The 15,625-nt window shown below is 43.8% G+C and overlaps 1 protein-coding gene across 2 annotated transcripts in view; it reads left to right on the forward strand.

Moving 5' to 3' along the window:
• The window catches only part of sh3d19 (SH3 domain containing 19), a 342,707-nt gene that overhangs the window by 124,426 nt on the left and 202,656 nt on the right, over positions 1-15,625 (forward strand). For both annotated transcript variants that reach the window (XM_072496064.1, XM_072496063.1), the window contains exon 2: positions 12,718-12,763. In XM_072496064.1, coding sequence (XP_072352165.1) covers positions 12,718-12,763 — 46 coding nt within the window. The remainder of the gene's footprint in view (positions 1-12,717; positions 12,764-15,625) is intronic.

Here is a 15,625-nt window from a genome sequence, read left to right on the forward strand (position 1 = left end):
GGGCTGGGACATTGGTGGTACGTGAGGAGGGCTGGGACGTTGGTGGTGCGTGACGAGAGCTGGGACATTGGTGGTGCGTGAGGAGGGCTGGGACATTGGTGGTACGTGAGGAGGGCTGGGACATTGGTGGTGCGTGACGAGAGCTGGGACATTGGTGGTGCGGGACGAGAGCTGGGACATTGGTGGTGCGGGACGAGAGCTGGGACATTGGTGGTACGTGAGGAGAGCTGGGACATTGGTGGTGCGTGAGGAGGGCTGGGACATTGGTGGTACGTGAGGAGGGCTGGGACATTGGTGGTGCGTGACGAGAGCTGGGACATTGGTGGTGCGGGACGAGAGCTGGGACATTGGTGGTGCGGGACGAGAGCTGGGACATTGGTGGTACGTGAGGAGAGCTGGGACATTGGTGGTGCGTGAGGAGAGCTGGGACATTGGTGGTACGTGAGGAGAGCTGGGACATTGGTGGTGCGTGAGGAGAGCTGGGACATTGGTGGTGCGGGACGAGAGCTGGGACATTGGTGGTACGTGAGGAGGGCTGGGACATTGGTGGTGCGGGACGAGAGCTGGGACATTGGTGGTGCGCGAGGAGAGCCGGGACATTGTGCATGAGGTGAGCTATAAGACTGAGTAAAATTGGGCACACGATGGTTTAGTGGTATTGTCGCAGGACTTGTAATCCAGGCTAATGCTCTGGGAACAAGGATTCAGTTCCCACCATGGCAATTAATAATGTGGAATGGAAAAGCTAGTTTCAGTCATGGGGACCATGAAACTATTGTTGTAAAAACCCATCTGGTTCACTAATATCCTTCAGGGAAGGAAATCTGCCATCCTTGCCTTGCCTGTCCGACATGTGACTCCAGACCCACTGCAATGTTGTTGACTCTTCACTGTCCTCTAAAATAGTGTGACAAGTTACTTTGTTCAAGGGCAATTAGAGATGGCAACAAATGCTGGCCTTGCCAGTGACCCCATATATCCCATGAAAATCTTTTTTAAAAACTGTCTTGGTTTTGACATCATCAACCGGCTTGCATCCTGTTTCCAAAGAGGGCACTCAGCTGAGACAAATTCCACCACATCAGCTGAGACATCCACGATATTCTAAAGCAAACATCTCATTACTTGATACAAAACCTTCACTAACACCCCAGAGGCAACATTTTCTTTGACAAAATGCAGTCCTGTGATCTCATCTATCCTGACCTTCCAGCTAGCAACATCTTCCTCCTGTTGTATGATATCTATCTCTTTGGGGGCTGGTTACTGCCACGCTTCCGTCCTGGCTGTTATGGGACTTCTTATCCTGTGGGGGGGGGGACGAGAGTGGGTGGGATATCACCTTTCTGATATCATTTTCTGATGTGCATTTATGTGTGGAAGTTCTCCCTATGCAGCCTCTGTACACATGGCAGGTACTTTTCAAACCTTTTTGGAGGCAGGGTGAGGGACTGATGGTGGGAATGCAATATTCTATAATGACTCGTGGTGTAAAATGAGAATGTGCATGAAAAATTGTTGGCCAGTAACAAGACTTGATTTTAGTTTGCTCTTCTCCATTGTCGAATCTTCCACTGGCACAATCACTCGCACAGGAATATTGAGCACTTGGATGGAGCACCAGGAGCATTGCGGACTATGGAACCACACCCCAGTATGAAGTCATTGCTTACAGGAGAGGAGTGGGACAGAAAATTAAACAGTTGCTGTGTTCTAGAATATGTGTTAAGAAGAATTTGGAACAATTCCGAGCATTCCAAGATGAGTGTAAGTGTAGACAGAACTGTGCTCTTCGTCCCTATCAACCTGAAGATGCCTCGGAATATTTGCGGTTCTAAAAAATAGCTTAAAACCTAATTGCACATTTTCGTTCATGCAAATCAGTTTATAATTTTGCTGTGTGTATAGTATGTCGGGTGTTTGCCCATTGTCCGCTGGAGGGGGGGTGGGAATGGGAATCTCGATGTCTGTGGGGTGGGCGGCCTTAAATTTAACTTTGAGATTGAGGCCCCGAAGAATTCTGGCCAGTATGATTTATGTGCTATGTATTTTTTTGTTAAGCTTTGTTGAAACTTCCTGAATTACTATTACTGTTGGGGCTAATTTTCACCTGACTGTCAGGCAGAAGACCTGCAGAAAATGTTTAGGACATCCTAATTTCAGCAGGATAGCCAGAAATCTTTTACTTCCTGGTTTCTCTCCTGAAATATCAGGGCGCTTGAGCCTATGAACTCAGTTAATTGTGTGATCTATCTGATACTGAGTGTTAGTAAGATATTTCTACAGGGAGAACATACGTTTTTTAAAAATAAAGTTGGAATTTCCAATTCTTTTTTTCCAATTAAGGGGCAATTTAGCGTGGCCAATCCACCTACCCTGCACACCTTTGGGTTGTGAGGGTGAAACCCACGCAAACACAGGGAGAATGCAAGCTCCACAGACAATGACCCGGGGCCGGGATTGAACCCAGGTCCTCAGTGCCGTGAGACAGCAGTGCTAACCAGCTGATTCTGTGCACCCAGTCTCCATCCAGATACATTTCCGCAGGGGCCATTTTTCAGTGATTGGAATGAGAGCCTAACCCAGAAAGCTGAGACCGATTACGGTGTCCCTTGTTCACAATCTGATCAGGTGGAGGATCAAACCAAAGGTCTTTCATGTCTGGTTCACCTACTTAGTAAAATTATTGGAATATTTACTGGAAACTGGTTTATTTGTCACAAATTGTGAATTGCATTCAGAAATCATTTTAAATTGCTTGTGATTAAGATCCTTAAATGAACAGAACTTTTATAACATAATTGAAATCTGCTCTTTTAGTGGGTCCCAATTGCAGTGGGAGGAATTAACAAGATAGAGGAATGTCTTCACAGTCTGTCCATGGCTTTTACATTTAGGTTGTTTGATAATTGAACAAGTGCTAACTAAATACGTTTAAAATGAAATAGTAATTAATTTCTGAATAATGGTTAAAAGGCCTGAGCAACATGATTCTGTGACAGCAGGGGAAAAGTGATGATCAGTTAAGCCTCCAAGCATTGTAATTTCCACCCAGTTATAATATTGATTTTAATTTTCTATTCCGAATATGCCTTTCGTGTTTATATTGTGGAATGACAGGGATAGACTTTGATTTTGGGCAGTAATCTAGACCAGTTGATAATGAATCTGCTGCTTTTCAAAATCTCCCCCAACTTTTAAATCCATTGGTTTCGAAATCTATTCCAGTGTGTCTCAATGTCCTTCACAATAGCTAGACAATAGAAGTAATTCTGAATTCAGCCACTCCTGTTACATTATAGAGAGAAGTGGGTTTAAGAAAGATTCTATCTAACCTCGACAGTTCAAATGTAAGTTACTAGTAGCTGGCCTCATTGAATTTCAATTAATAGGGGCCTCCTGTGACACCAAGCTAGATTTCATTATCAATTAACATTGAGTCGGATTTACTGACACACTCATTTGATTTATAGAGTGTTTGCAAATTGACTGTCTTTTATTCAGAATTGCATATTCTAACAAAATGAAGTAAGAGCTACAAATGCTGAATTTCAGAGTTTAAAAAAAACAAGAAATGGAAATACATAATAGACATGTCAGCATCAAACCCATTATTGTTTGACATTGTTGTGGCTGTTGGTATCCTTCCATCTGTGAAAGATGGATGCACAACAAGCAATCCATTTAGTTGGGGTGTTTTCCTTTGTTGCACTTATGCTGTGAAGACCAATCCTTGAGATAGAGGTTCTACCACAAGTGCTGCATGTGAAGCTATCAAGTGTATGTCATGATATCCACATCAGCATATCATGGTGCAATCACACACACACTGATGGACAGGCCGTTGGACCAACCAGCACACACACAACATCGCAGCCAATCACCAGTGGGAGCACACGCACTATAAAACAGGGAACACCACAGTTCCCGCTCATTCTACCAGGAGATAGCTCAGAGCACAGAGCTCACAGCGCGCCACTCAGACGTAGATCATGTGCTGAGTGCCTCACTAAGATAGTGATAGGGCTGAGTCCACAGGTTAGCTGGTGAAGCATGTACCCAAGCCAGTAGTTAGTTGTTACCGTTGATTAGACAATAAAACAGTTGTACCATCTACAGCCGTGTTGGATCATTTGTGCATCAGAACACCCAACACAACAGTGTAGTTGCAGGTTGCTGTTTTTGACGTTGGCACCTGTTGCCAAGCTGCTGTAGCCACTGGCCACATGCCAAAGTGGCTTTCTAGATTCTCTCGAAAAGCTGGACCCTTTGCAGAACACAAAGTTAGTTGCTTGTAGTCTTGTTAGCAGGATGTCAGTTTGTTGTATTGGTGGAGCCAAAAAGTAACCAGCTTTGGCGACCTTGCGGTGTTACAGTCTCTAATTCCTAAAGCCGAGATATTAGTATCCTTTTTGCTGCTGCTGTGTCTTTCTGCAGCAATGCTAAAAGATTAAAAGGGAGACCAACATAGCTGCCATACCATGTGGTTTCTCAGTTACTTCTTCAAATATGGTGTTGGTCCTAGGTTCATTAGCCACACAATCTGGTTTATTATTAGAAGATGTTCATCCCGAGAAAGATTGAGAAAAATCGCTGTCTTTGTTTCAGAAAGACGCATTCAACTCAGGAATGTCTTTTGGATGGTCTCAGGATATGGGTAGTTCATAGAATCTCTACAGTGCAAACAGAGGCCCTTCAGCCCATTTGAGTCTGCACCCCCGAAAGAGCACCATACCCAGGTAACTCCGCAGCCCACCCTATCCCCTTAACCCCATAACCTAACCGGCATATCCCTGGACACTAAAGGGCAATTTATCATGGCAAATCGACCTAACCTGCACATCTTTGGACTGACAAGAATTGACATCTCTTAGTCTGGAATGCATCCTTTTGTCCTTGTGGGAGAGGATGGCCGTTTTCAAGTTTGCACATCAGATCAGATGACTTTCAGTGGCCATCTTTTCAAATGGATACCATGTGCTGCAAAAGAAATGTCCGTTTCAAAAGATTCCATACTGGGCAAAGTTCATATTTTAAAAGTTGTAAAAATATGACATGCCTTTATTTGGCATGCCACCTGGTAGGACCAAATCCTAAATGTAACAGTCCTCTAAAAGACAGAGCTCCAGCAAGTGTGTTAGCATAAATCAAAAATAGTCAGCTTCCATATATTGAGCATGTCTGCAGGAGGCAGAGGGTTGCATAACCAAGGACCTTCTGTATGATGAAGAATTTGGCGTTGTAGTTGATATATTTTACACAACTTTTCATCCTTTAGTTTGGTCAACCTTTGAAGGGGCTCACTTGGTTTCCTTTTGCAAGAAACCCACCTGCGTTCTTGATCTATCTATGCCATGCAATATGATATCTATTTCTAGAGTGCCCTGTTTTTACTTGACATTTTAACATTTTGTATGATATCTTTATTTGGAAATATGAATGCAAATTGTTTGATTTGATCTGAAAACTATTGATTTGTGAATTGGAAAGTGTACAAGTGAGGGATTCTTGGGAGAATTGAAACAATCTACCTCAGAATTCCCAGCTGTCTGTCTGACTGGCTCGGTGTTGGGACCGAATGGTTGAAAAGAGACCAGGCTTCTATCTAATTAGCTGTTCATAAATTTAATTGTAACATTCAAACAACATCAAAAAAATATATGGCGAAATTCTCCAGCTCGCGACGCCGCAAACGCAAACTGCGACAGAGAATCCAGCCTCCGGCCAAAATCAAGATCTGCGCCTGGTGCCGAATCAGACGGCATGCTCTCCGCTCCCTTGTTGGTAGCGATAACAAGGTTCACGTCCCGCGCCGGCATGCAAACATTTGTATGCAATTAAAATTCTCCCAGTATGCTCTGGGCCTCCGTGACTCTCTGCCCCTCTCAGGCAAAAGTCTTGTGGGTGTGAATTATTCCAAGTTTTGACAAACATGGACTGGGCGCCAATGCTGTGGAGGGGGAGCAAGAGGCTACTAAAACACCATTGCAAACTACGAGGCTTGCTGGGTGATGGCTGTGCTGGCTGGGGGCAGTAGCGGGAGTGACTTGGTGCCAGGTCCATGGACTTGGGGTGTCCTCCTCTGGATCGCGGTGGCCTGGCTCAGACCGCCATTGTTGCAGTCTGTCCTTTAAACGCACCCCTTTGGTGCTCCTTACAGGCTCCTGGCTGCTCACACTGCTGAGTGCTGCCTGTCTCCTTTAAATGGTCAGAAGGCCCCTGGTCATCTGGGAGCTCACCCAGGCCACCCCTCTGGACCCCCCCATACCCCAGTTGTATCAACAAGGGTCAAGCTCAATCAGGAGCCCACCAGGTGTTGGCACTCCTCATAAGAGCTGCCCCATTGCAGAGGAAGCAGGGGATCAGCAGAGCTCACCCTAACCAGGGGACACCTGCACCGTAGCCTTTGGAACCCTCCCTGGTTCTCTGCCCCTCTCCGGGCAGAGGGCTCACTAGTCACCCCCATCCTCCAGATTACCAGCTGTCTCATGCTGGTGAGGCAGACAGCGCTGATTGCCTCTGCCACCACCTCCCTGGCAGTGTTCAGGAGGGCAGGCTTTGAATCTGCAGCTCATTCTGGGGAAGAGGATGTCCATCCGTTCCTCACTGGCATGGAGATGTGGATCCACCTTGGACTCCTGACGTGTGTGGGGGGGGGAGGGGGTCATCTTTACTCTGAGACATTTTGATAGATGCAGTGAGTGTGTGATAAATGGAGCACTGAAAAACAGCTCCACCTGCCAGGCTCTTTAGCGCTAAATCTGGCTCCAGCAGTTAGAACACCCGTTGGGTTGGGAATTGCTCGGGATTCATGCCAACAGAGTGCTGGCCCATTAGCATGCCCTGAATTGCTCCGCAATTAGCACCCCCAATGGGAATACGAACCGCACACAGTTCAACACTTAGCCTCCCAAATGGACAATTTCTCCCATAGAGTGGAATCATGTTGAGGTGTCGGGGTCTTGTCTGCCAGCTGGAGATCCGGGAGCGGCACAGACTGCCTCTTCTCGGGCATGTCTGCCAAACCGTAAGCCAAACAGACATTGGCAAGGCCAGCAGCGGGCCTTCCCCTGATAACACTGGGGCAGAGGTTTTGTCTACCTCAAGCTACAGCCATTCAGAGGCTGGCAGCTTGTGCTCAGCAGCACCATAGGAGAGCAGGTGCCTGCAGTAGGATATAACATCTACTGGATTCCCAAGATCGTTGAGCGACCCAGGTAAGCAATGTGGATCGGGGAGTTTTACGGAGTGAGAATCGTGTGGAGAAGGATGTAGTGGGCTTCACAACAAGGACAGCTGAGTGGCTCATGCTTTTCCACCCAGAACTGATGCTAGCAGCATTGGGAAGGTGGTGGGGTTCCAGTATGCCACTATCCTCCTCCATTATTTATCCTCTTCCCACCTCCGAGCTCCATACCAGAGAGCGCAGAAGATCAAGCCCCAAATTTCGAAGGTTAAGTAACCTGTTCTCATTGTTTGATGTACACATTGAACCTTCAATAACTTCACTTATTACCTCAGTCTCCAAAACCTTAATCTATGAAATACCTACCAGTTCAAAAGGTTTGGTAGCATAATTTAAAACCGTGTTTAGTCCAGCAAAAAGATTGCAAGCCAGTTTGCATTAGCCCTTCTTGACCTAAGCAAGCGGAGAATACAGATAAGGTAGCGTTTCTTGCCATAAAGGACAACGTCAGATTACAAAATCTGTTAATAATTGGACTGTTGGAAGAGATGAGAATTGCAAAAAAAAAAGATAAAAATGTACGTTGGCCTCTTTTACTGCAAACCAAAATAACCCGATTTACCAAATTATCCCCCATCCCATGAAGAAATTACCAGCAAGGTTGCATTTTTGGTCATTTTTAACACAACATTTGGTAATTTTTTAACACAACACAACATAAACATGAAATAACGAGCAAATAATATTTCAAATAAAAGGGTACATTTAACTTTAAATAGACAATACAGGGAAAATACGAGGTGCATCTCACATCACTCCCCGCAAAAATTGGCTCCGCAGACATCTGTCTCTGGCACGCAAGATCTCTTACTTTCCCACTCAATCGACTTGACCCTTGAGTCACATTGACTGGCAGCTGTATTCTATCTGAGGGCCCCAGAGACAGTTGTTAGAAGATCAGCAAACCTGTTGAACCACCTTAGCTAGGTTCATGACAGGCCTGATGACACAGATTATCCAGAGACTCCTTTATCTGACTCCTTTAATAACTCTATTAAACAGCCTGATCAGCTCCGATAAAACTCAGTAGCACAAACGGTTTCCAATTCACAATCCCTGCTCTAACCCTGCCTTCAGCTTCTTGACCTAGTTAATTGTTTTACATGCATACAGCTCCTTGTAAAAACACCTTCTCTGCTTCCCCCCTTTGCTGTAGCTCTCCTTTGTCTGTAGCTCTCCTTTGTGTCTGGCTGCATGGAGTTTGGAATTAATTTCCTTTCTGTTGGTCCTGACTCCAATCAAGGGTCACCAGGTCATATGGACCAGTATTTCTGATAATCCAAGAAATTTATAATTGATTTCTTTAGACTTGATGCAAACACTTAAAAATCCTTTTCAAATATTATTTAAAACAGATTCCACAGACATTTTAAAGAACTTTAAACATTTCCATTCTATACTGCTTCCAGATCAAAGATCACCATGGTTTCAAATTGTCTCATCAGATTAACTTCTGACAGGCAGCCTCTTATGAATTACTTAAAGCTCTAATGATTCTGGACCAAAAAGTTATTGTAGGCTCAGTAACTACAATGTTTGAGTTTAGGACTTGAGTAAGTTTGATCTCTGCAGCCAAGGAACACTGAAGCAGATTATGGTGCTTCTAATGGTATATATCTCCCCAGTATCTCACCAATAATAGGTGAGGCACTAAGACCTCACACTGTATATTTTTATAAAATATGTGCATTGCTATTTCTAAAAATTAAAAACTGTGAACAAAGACCTTTAAAATGGCTGAACCTATGTCTGCCTGTGACCCCTGAACAAAAGATAATACTTGGGCAATTTTTTTGAAAACTCTCACCACATTATCTGTGAGGAGCCACTAACAACCCCCTGAGGATTCTACAGCCCAACTCCAAAGACAGCTATACAAAGGTCATCGACATATAATAACTAGGCTGGTCAGAAGGAGGTAAATCATCTGTAGAGACAAAGGCCCCAAATATTGCCCCCCCCCCCCCCCCCCCCCCCCCCGGCACAATGCTCCAAGATTAAATGCCCCCGATGTGTAGACCCTATTCAGAGGGTGTGAGTGCGCTGTCAGCAGAAATACAGGAGACTGGCTTTGACAGAAACTGAGGAGCACCAGAGCTGATCTCACAGTGAGTTAACATCACTCTCCTGCCTTGTACATTGTCCCGCTGACAAGGATGGAACAGGGTAGATAGGGGGGGGGGGGAGAAGGAGAGGCGGTTTGAGGAATGGGGGTGAGGAAAGAGGCGTATGGGGGTGGGGAAGCGATGAGCTGACAGGCTAGGCTTCGTCCTATGGGAAGCACCTTTCACAGGGAGTGTACATGACCGCTACATCCTGGGACACTCTGAAATCCCTGACATCTTCGAGGACCATTCCAGGATCACAAACACATAGGCTCCAGGCAGTTGCAGTTGCATTCGGATCAATCCGCCTCTCTCTTCCCCTCCCGCACCTCCTAGCAGTAGACTCTCTACAGTGGAAAGTCACACTGATGCAGAGCACACCAGAAGAGAGAATAGGCACCCCTTCTCCAGTGCTGGCAGCTGGTCATTTTACATCCTCCCTTTCCTTGCGCCAGGCCACTGAGGCAGAAACAAACAAACTCACGGACTTCAGGCATTTGCAGCTACCAGCAGGAGCAATCCGCAAGCTCGACCTGCAGCACATCTTAAGCAGTTTATTAAGCAGTCAACAGAACAAAGATTTGAAAATCAACTAACCATTAAACAACAAGAAATGTCACAGTTCCATATTGGTACTAATACAAAGCTATAGCAGTTCATTTTCACAAGAAAACCAAACACAGGGTATTACACCTCGCAAGTTCTTCTAACAGAAATGGAGGATAAGCCTGAGAATGTGTTATCCTGTCCAGAAATGATCTGTTCATCAATGTGTTACTTGTTCTACGTATCAGTGCTATTCTCCGTCCAGGAGCCGCAGTTGTGCATGCCCTCCTACACTGCCTAATCTCACCCGAATTAAATCCTGATATCCACATAGTCCACTGACGCTCAAGGTGCAGTTGCATATCTTTGACTTCCGGCGTGTTTAACCCGCAGTGGCGTGCCAGTTGAATGCAGCATTCACCATGCCATCAACAAAAGCATCAGCAATCTGTGAAAGCATTTCTTCAATGATGTCACCAGGTGGCCCAGTTGGATCAATGTCGTGCACCAGGTCCCACTGGTTGCTTCAAACTGGATTGCCTATTGAACTCTTACATCCCCCTGAGCCCGGTGTTCCAGGACCCAGGCAACTGATAAATAATTGTTCTTCTTTCTGGCTACAGGAAAGGAAGGAAACAGCAACAGCAGCCTCCAGGCATTTGCAGCTACTAGTAGGAGCAAGCAGCAAACGCACCCTCTCACAGAAGTGCTCTCACAGCTAGCAAGGCCTATTCCTTATCAGCAATAGCCTTCAGCTATGAAGCTTGAGGCTGCTCACAGTCAAAGGGAGTTAAAGTGGCCGTCAGCATATAACCAAGAACAGGACTCTGTCCTGGAATTGGTAGGATGTCAGGCAGCAGTTATAGTTGCCCCTGTTCTGGGTATCCACAACATTTAAATATTGCTTGAAGGCCTCGAGGACAAAAAAGCCCCCCCCCCCCCCCCCCCCCCCCCAAACCGGGCCCAGAGGCTACCTCCGACCTGGAACGCTTCAGCCACCTTTCAAGCCCAACCCCAATGAGGGGGTTGAGCTGCATTCCGGAAAATGGAAATGGCTTCTTACCACCTCAGTTCCCCTCAGCAGCCATTGTGCAGCTTCATGCTTTTAAAAAGGAGTACTAAAGGACGGCTGTGTGATTTTTCGCTGCGGTGCTGGTTAGTTCTGGGAGGCCATTCCATTCGACTTCAATCTCCCTAATGAGATGAAAATTAATGCAAATTGGGGTTATTGATATGCTCAGCATTTTTGGGCATGATCTGGAACTCGCCATCTGGACGTGCTGGCTAGACAGCAAACCACTTCGCACCCAGCACGCATCTCGATTTCGGCCTTTGCCGCTATTTAACCGGCATTCCCAAATCCGCATCGGGCGCAATGTGGTGGTTAAGTTGCATCTGGAATCTGATTCCCAGCCTAATTACTGGCTTTTTATATCACATCACTGGTATATTGACAGTGGGAATTACTGAGATTTTTCAGTTTGTTCACTATTAATTTTATTTATGTCTCTACATAAAAATTGTCATTGCGGAAGTTATTTCTTCTTTAATTAATTAATTTATATTCTGAGTTGAAACTAAACTAGTCAGCACATGATACATGTTATAAACCATACATAATGGCATTGTTCCAATAACTAGTTTTTGTATTACCTGAAGATCATGAATGAAAAGGGTTGGAATTCACTACAATGCCACTATAATATTCCACAATCGATGCGTCAACATAGTGATCTATATTGTAGAAATGTTTTGGGTGTCACGTGCAGTTCCTGTGAGGATTTTTGTGCTGGAAATTTTCTGAGTATATACTTATACTGTATGCATTTTATAATGGAAGAACTATCGGTAAACATTTCACCATAGCTGTTGATGAATCGGACAAGTCATACGGTACAATGTTCTGAGTATCAAAGTTTCACAAACAAAAGAATTGAACAATTATACAGTTTTGCATTAACCTGATTGTTTATCAATTGAAATGTTTCTGTCTTTCGTAACCTTCATCAAAGGTTTCAGTTGAAGGCCTCTCCTAAAGCTCAGAACAGTGACTAGTTGAAGGTAGAGTCCACATTTGCACTATTTCCCATGGTGCATCTGTAACTTGTAAGCTGTAAATGGTGGAATGCTTTTGTATGATAAACTCTTATGTGACTGTGTTTCAAAATTATTTGTAGAGAAGCTGGAGGACAAATTTCCAAATGTTTTACTGATTGTTATTTAAAGCATTGTGTGTGCACATACATGAGTGAGGCGGACAGGAAGAAAGAAAAAAAAGAATATACTGAGCACAAACTTATTGCAGCGTTAGTTGATGTTTGTATTATGGATACTCTATAAACTGGAAAGAACGAAATGCGGTATATTTCCACATCTTAATTTGAGTAAAGTTTTTTTTTAAACCCCAAATAAGATACAAATAGAAGTGTCATAATTATCATCTACATTATGCTGATAATTGAAAATATAAACAAGACCCATCATTGCATGAGGCAGTGAGTGAGTGAACTGCCGGGTAAGGGAGAGATAAAACTATTTCACCCATTTTCCAGATACTAATGGGCAAATCATCAAATTTTAATATTTGCAGATATTTCTTGTAAAGTTGTAAACCAGCGGTCATGCTTGAGTCTGACAGTAATAGGTTTTCACGGTACACCGTCTACAAGAATGGGCTAGTTAACAAGATATTTCTTGGTTTTAAACCACTTGTGTGCATACTGTATCCCGCAGTTCATCATACAAAATAATCTGTTTGAATTGAAAAGTGTAAATTACATGATCCAAAATGACCCATTTCTATTTTTTTGTGGTTTACAGGTCGTTCCAATAGAAATAAACCAGACCAGTCATCTCGCAGCTCTAGGTAAGGAAAAAGTGACTATTTGGAAAGCATTAGGTGGATGTATGGAATATGTTGTTATTCTCCTGGTTTCCACTAATCCCTTAGAGCGTGTTAGCAGAGAAAGCAATGTGGTAACTGGTAGCATTGTTTGGTACCATACCTTCACACAGGAACTAGTTTTAAGTAAAGAAAAAATCTGCTGAATTGGGCTCTGTTTTAAATTATTATTTGTTACAGTACAATGAAGGTCAATTTGAACAATTTGTTTCTTGATGTGTTTACAGTATTTATTGTATATTTATTTTTGCAAAGTAAAACATGAAGATGTGCAGTGAAGATTATTTGAGTTGGAATTATCCCAAAGATGTATATAATGGGCTAAATGGAATCAAACTATGTTTGTTACAAATTCAGTTTTGGACCAGACAGCCTTGTTTTTGGCCAGATAATTTGGTTTAAACAGGCAGCCGGGAATTTTCTAAACTGTAAGCCAGATACAATACTTTAAACATAAGCTATTTATTTTTCACTTGTTTATTATAATGCAGAGGCATTGGTCTTCAATAAATTCTCTTCAGTAGTAGACACCTTGGACATCAATCTCACCTTTTGCCCTCGCCAGCTTTTGAACTTTGCTAGAAGTGACTCTGTTAAACCAACCCAAACTGAATCTAGACCTGGGTGACCATGGCCATGATATGGAGATGCCAGCATTGGACTGGGGTGGGCACAGTAAGAAGTCTTACAACACCAGGTTAAAGTCCAACAGGTTTGTTTGGAATCACTAGCTTTCGGAGCGTAGCCTGATGAAGGAGCTATGCTCCGAAAGCTAGTGATTCCAAACAAACCTGTTGGACTTTAACCTGGTGTTGTAAGACTTCCTACTTTAAAAATAGAACAAGGGAGCAGATCAGGGTTATGACTGAACTGGAAGAGGGATTATTGATGGTGTAGATTCTTCCAATCATTGGGGTTCTGATCGATTACACCTCAAGTTAGATATTCTCACATAGACCTTGTTATAAATTTATTGCCAGTTGGAAACTCAGTTCCATTAGTTGTGGTCACTTAGTGAAACATGCTGTTGTATTATGCTACTGGGTAACTGCATTTCACTAAACTTTAACCTCTGTGTGGGGGTGGGCTGGTAATGACGTTTCTGCTCAATATTATTGTGCATGTATTAAATGTTAAGTTAATCTTTATAATTTTAATGGATGCCAATTCTGTTCTCGTTTGTCTCCCATGGAAATTTGATTTGTTTGCACGATAGTGCCAATATTTATCTCTCAAACAACATCACACAAACAGATTATCTGCACAATATCACATTGTTGTGGGAGTTTGCTGCGCACAATTTGGCTGCAGCAATTTCTAAATTACTACAGTGATTACACTTCCAAAGTATTGCTGGTTAAGATGTCCGGTGTTTGTGAAAGACATCATATAAATGTAAGTTTTTCTTTATTTTCATGCCGCTGGGAGCCTTTATTCCAGGGGAAAATTGCAATCGCGACAACATGCAAACACATAGAACATAGAAAAATACAGAACAGGCCCTTCGGCCCACGATGCACGCCAATTGCCTGCGTTCTAAGTTGACAAATGTTTAAACTAATTTCATGATTATATATTTTTTACTGGGGTTAGAAGACGTCAGTATCAATCAATCCGAGCTGGTGCTCTGAAATCTGTCTGACATTACTTCTTTCAGTGTTGCAAAAACAGAGGTTATTGGAAAGGTTTGGCAGCATCTGTGGAGAGGGCAGATGAGATATTTCAGTTATTCCTCATTCCTAAGAATTGGAAGTTAGGACAGGTGAACAGCTTATGGGAAAAAAAAAGAAGGGGAAGGGAGAAGAAATACAACAACAGACCAACACATAGCAGAAAATAAAATGTGTAACCTGTAAAGTGTTAGATGAAGAGTAGGAAATGGTTAAAAAGCAGAAGTAATATCAGCGAGTTTCACTGGGAGGACTAATGAGAGAAATCATAGAACTAAAAGACCTATGTGAAACACAGAATGTGTTAAAAGCAATGGATAGCAGGCATATATAGAGGAAGAACCTAGCACACACCAGGTCATCATGTTCTAGTCAAGTATGTTAAGCTATTCCGAACAGAAAATTTTGAACTGTACAGCAAACTGATCAGCATCTGAAATGAGACAATAGAATACTCTGTTGGCGTGATGCTCCACTCTCACCTCGAACAAGAATTAGGGGTTGGATTCGCCGTTTGGGTCTGGTTTAGCACAGGGCTAAAAAGCTGGCTTTTAAAGCAGACCAAGGCAGGCCAGCAGCACTGTTCAATTCCCGTACCAGCCTCCCCGAACAGGTGCCGGAATGTGGCAACTAGGGGCTTTTCACAGCACCTTCATTTGAAGCTTCTTTGTGACAATAAGCGATTTTCATTTCATTTCCTCCAGCTGCATGTCTCTCAGCGGCACGCTGTTCGCTGGTGGGGGGATTCTCTCTTCCCTCCACTTGTCAATGGGACTTCCCATTGAAGCAACACCATAGCGCTGGGAAACCCACTGGGCGGGGGTACGCAGCCGGCAGGAAAAGAGAATCCCGAAGACTGGAGGATTCCGGCTTAGAGGAGCTTATGGATCTCTTTGTCGCTAAGATTGGGACTATCCCATCAGTTGCCTCTGCCACTCCCATTCCTTTATCTAGCCCACGAGGCCAATCTTCCTCTAGTATTCCCCCCTGCCCTAATCCTGAACTCTTATTGTTTTCTGGTATCTTGCCTATCTCCCTCATGCCTTCTCTGAGCTCATCGTTTCTGAGACCCAACTCCAGTTCCCTCATCCAATTCCCACTAAACAGCTGACCATCCAACTTCTCTTCCTGGTTCCTATGCTAGCTGCTATTGTTA

The sequence above is a fragment of the Scyliorhinus torazame genome, chromosome 3 (genome assembly GCF_047496885.1).
Source record: "Scyliorhinus torazame isolate Kashiwa2021f chromosome 3, sScyTor2.1, whole genome shotgun sequence".
NCBI classification, from domain to species: domain Eukaryota; kingdom Metazoa; phylum Chordata; class Chondrichthyes; order Carcharhiniformes; family Scyliorhinidae; genus Scyliorhinus; species Scyliorhinus torazame.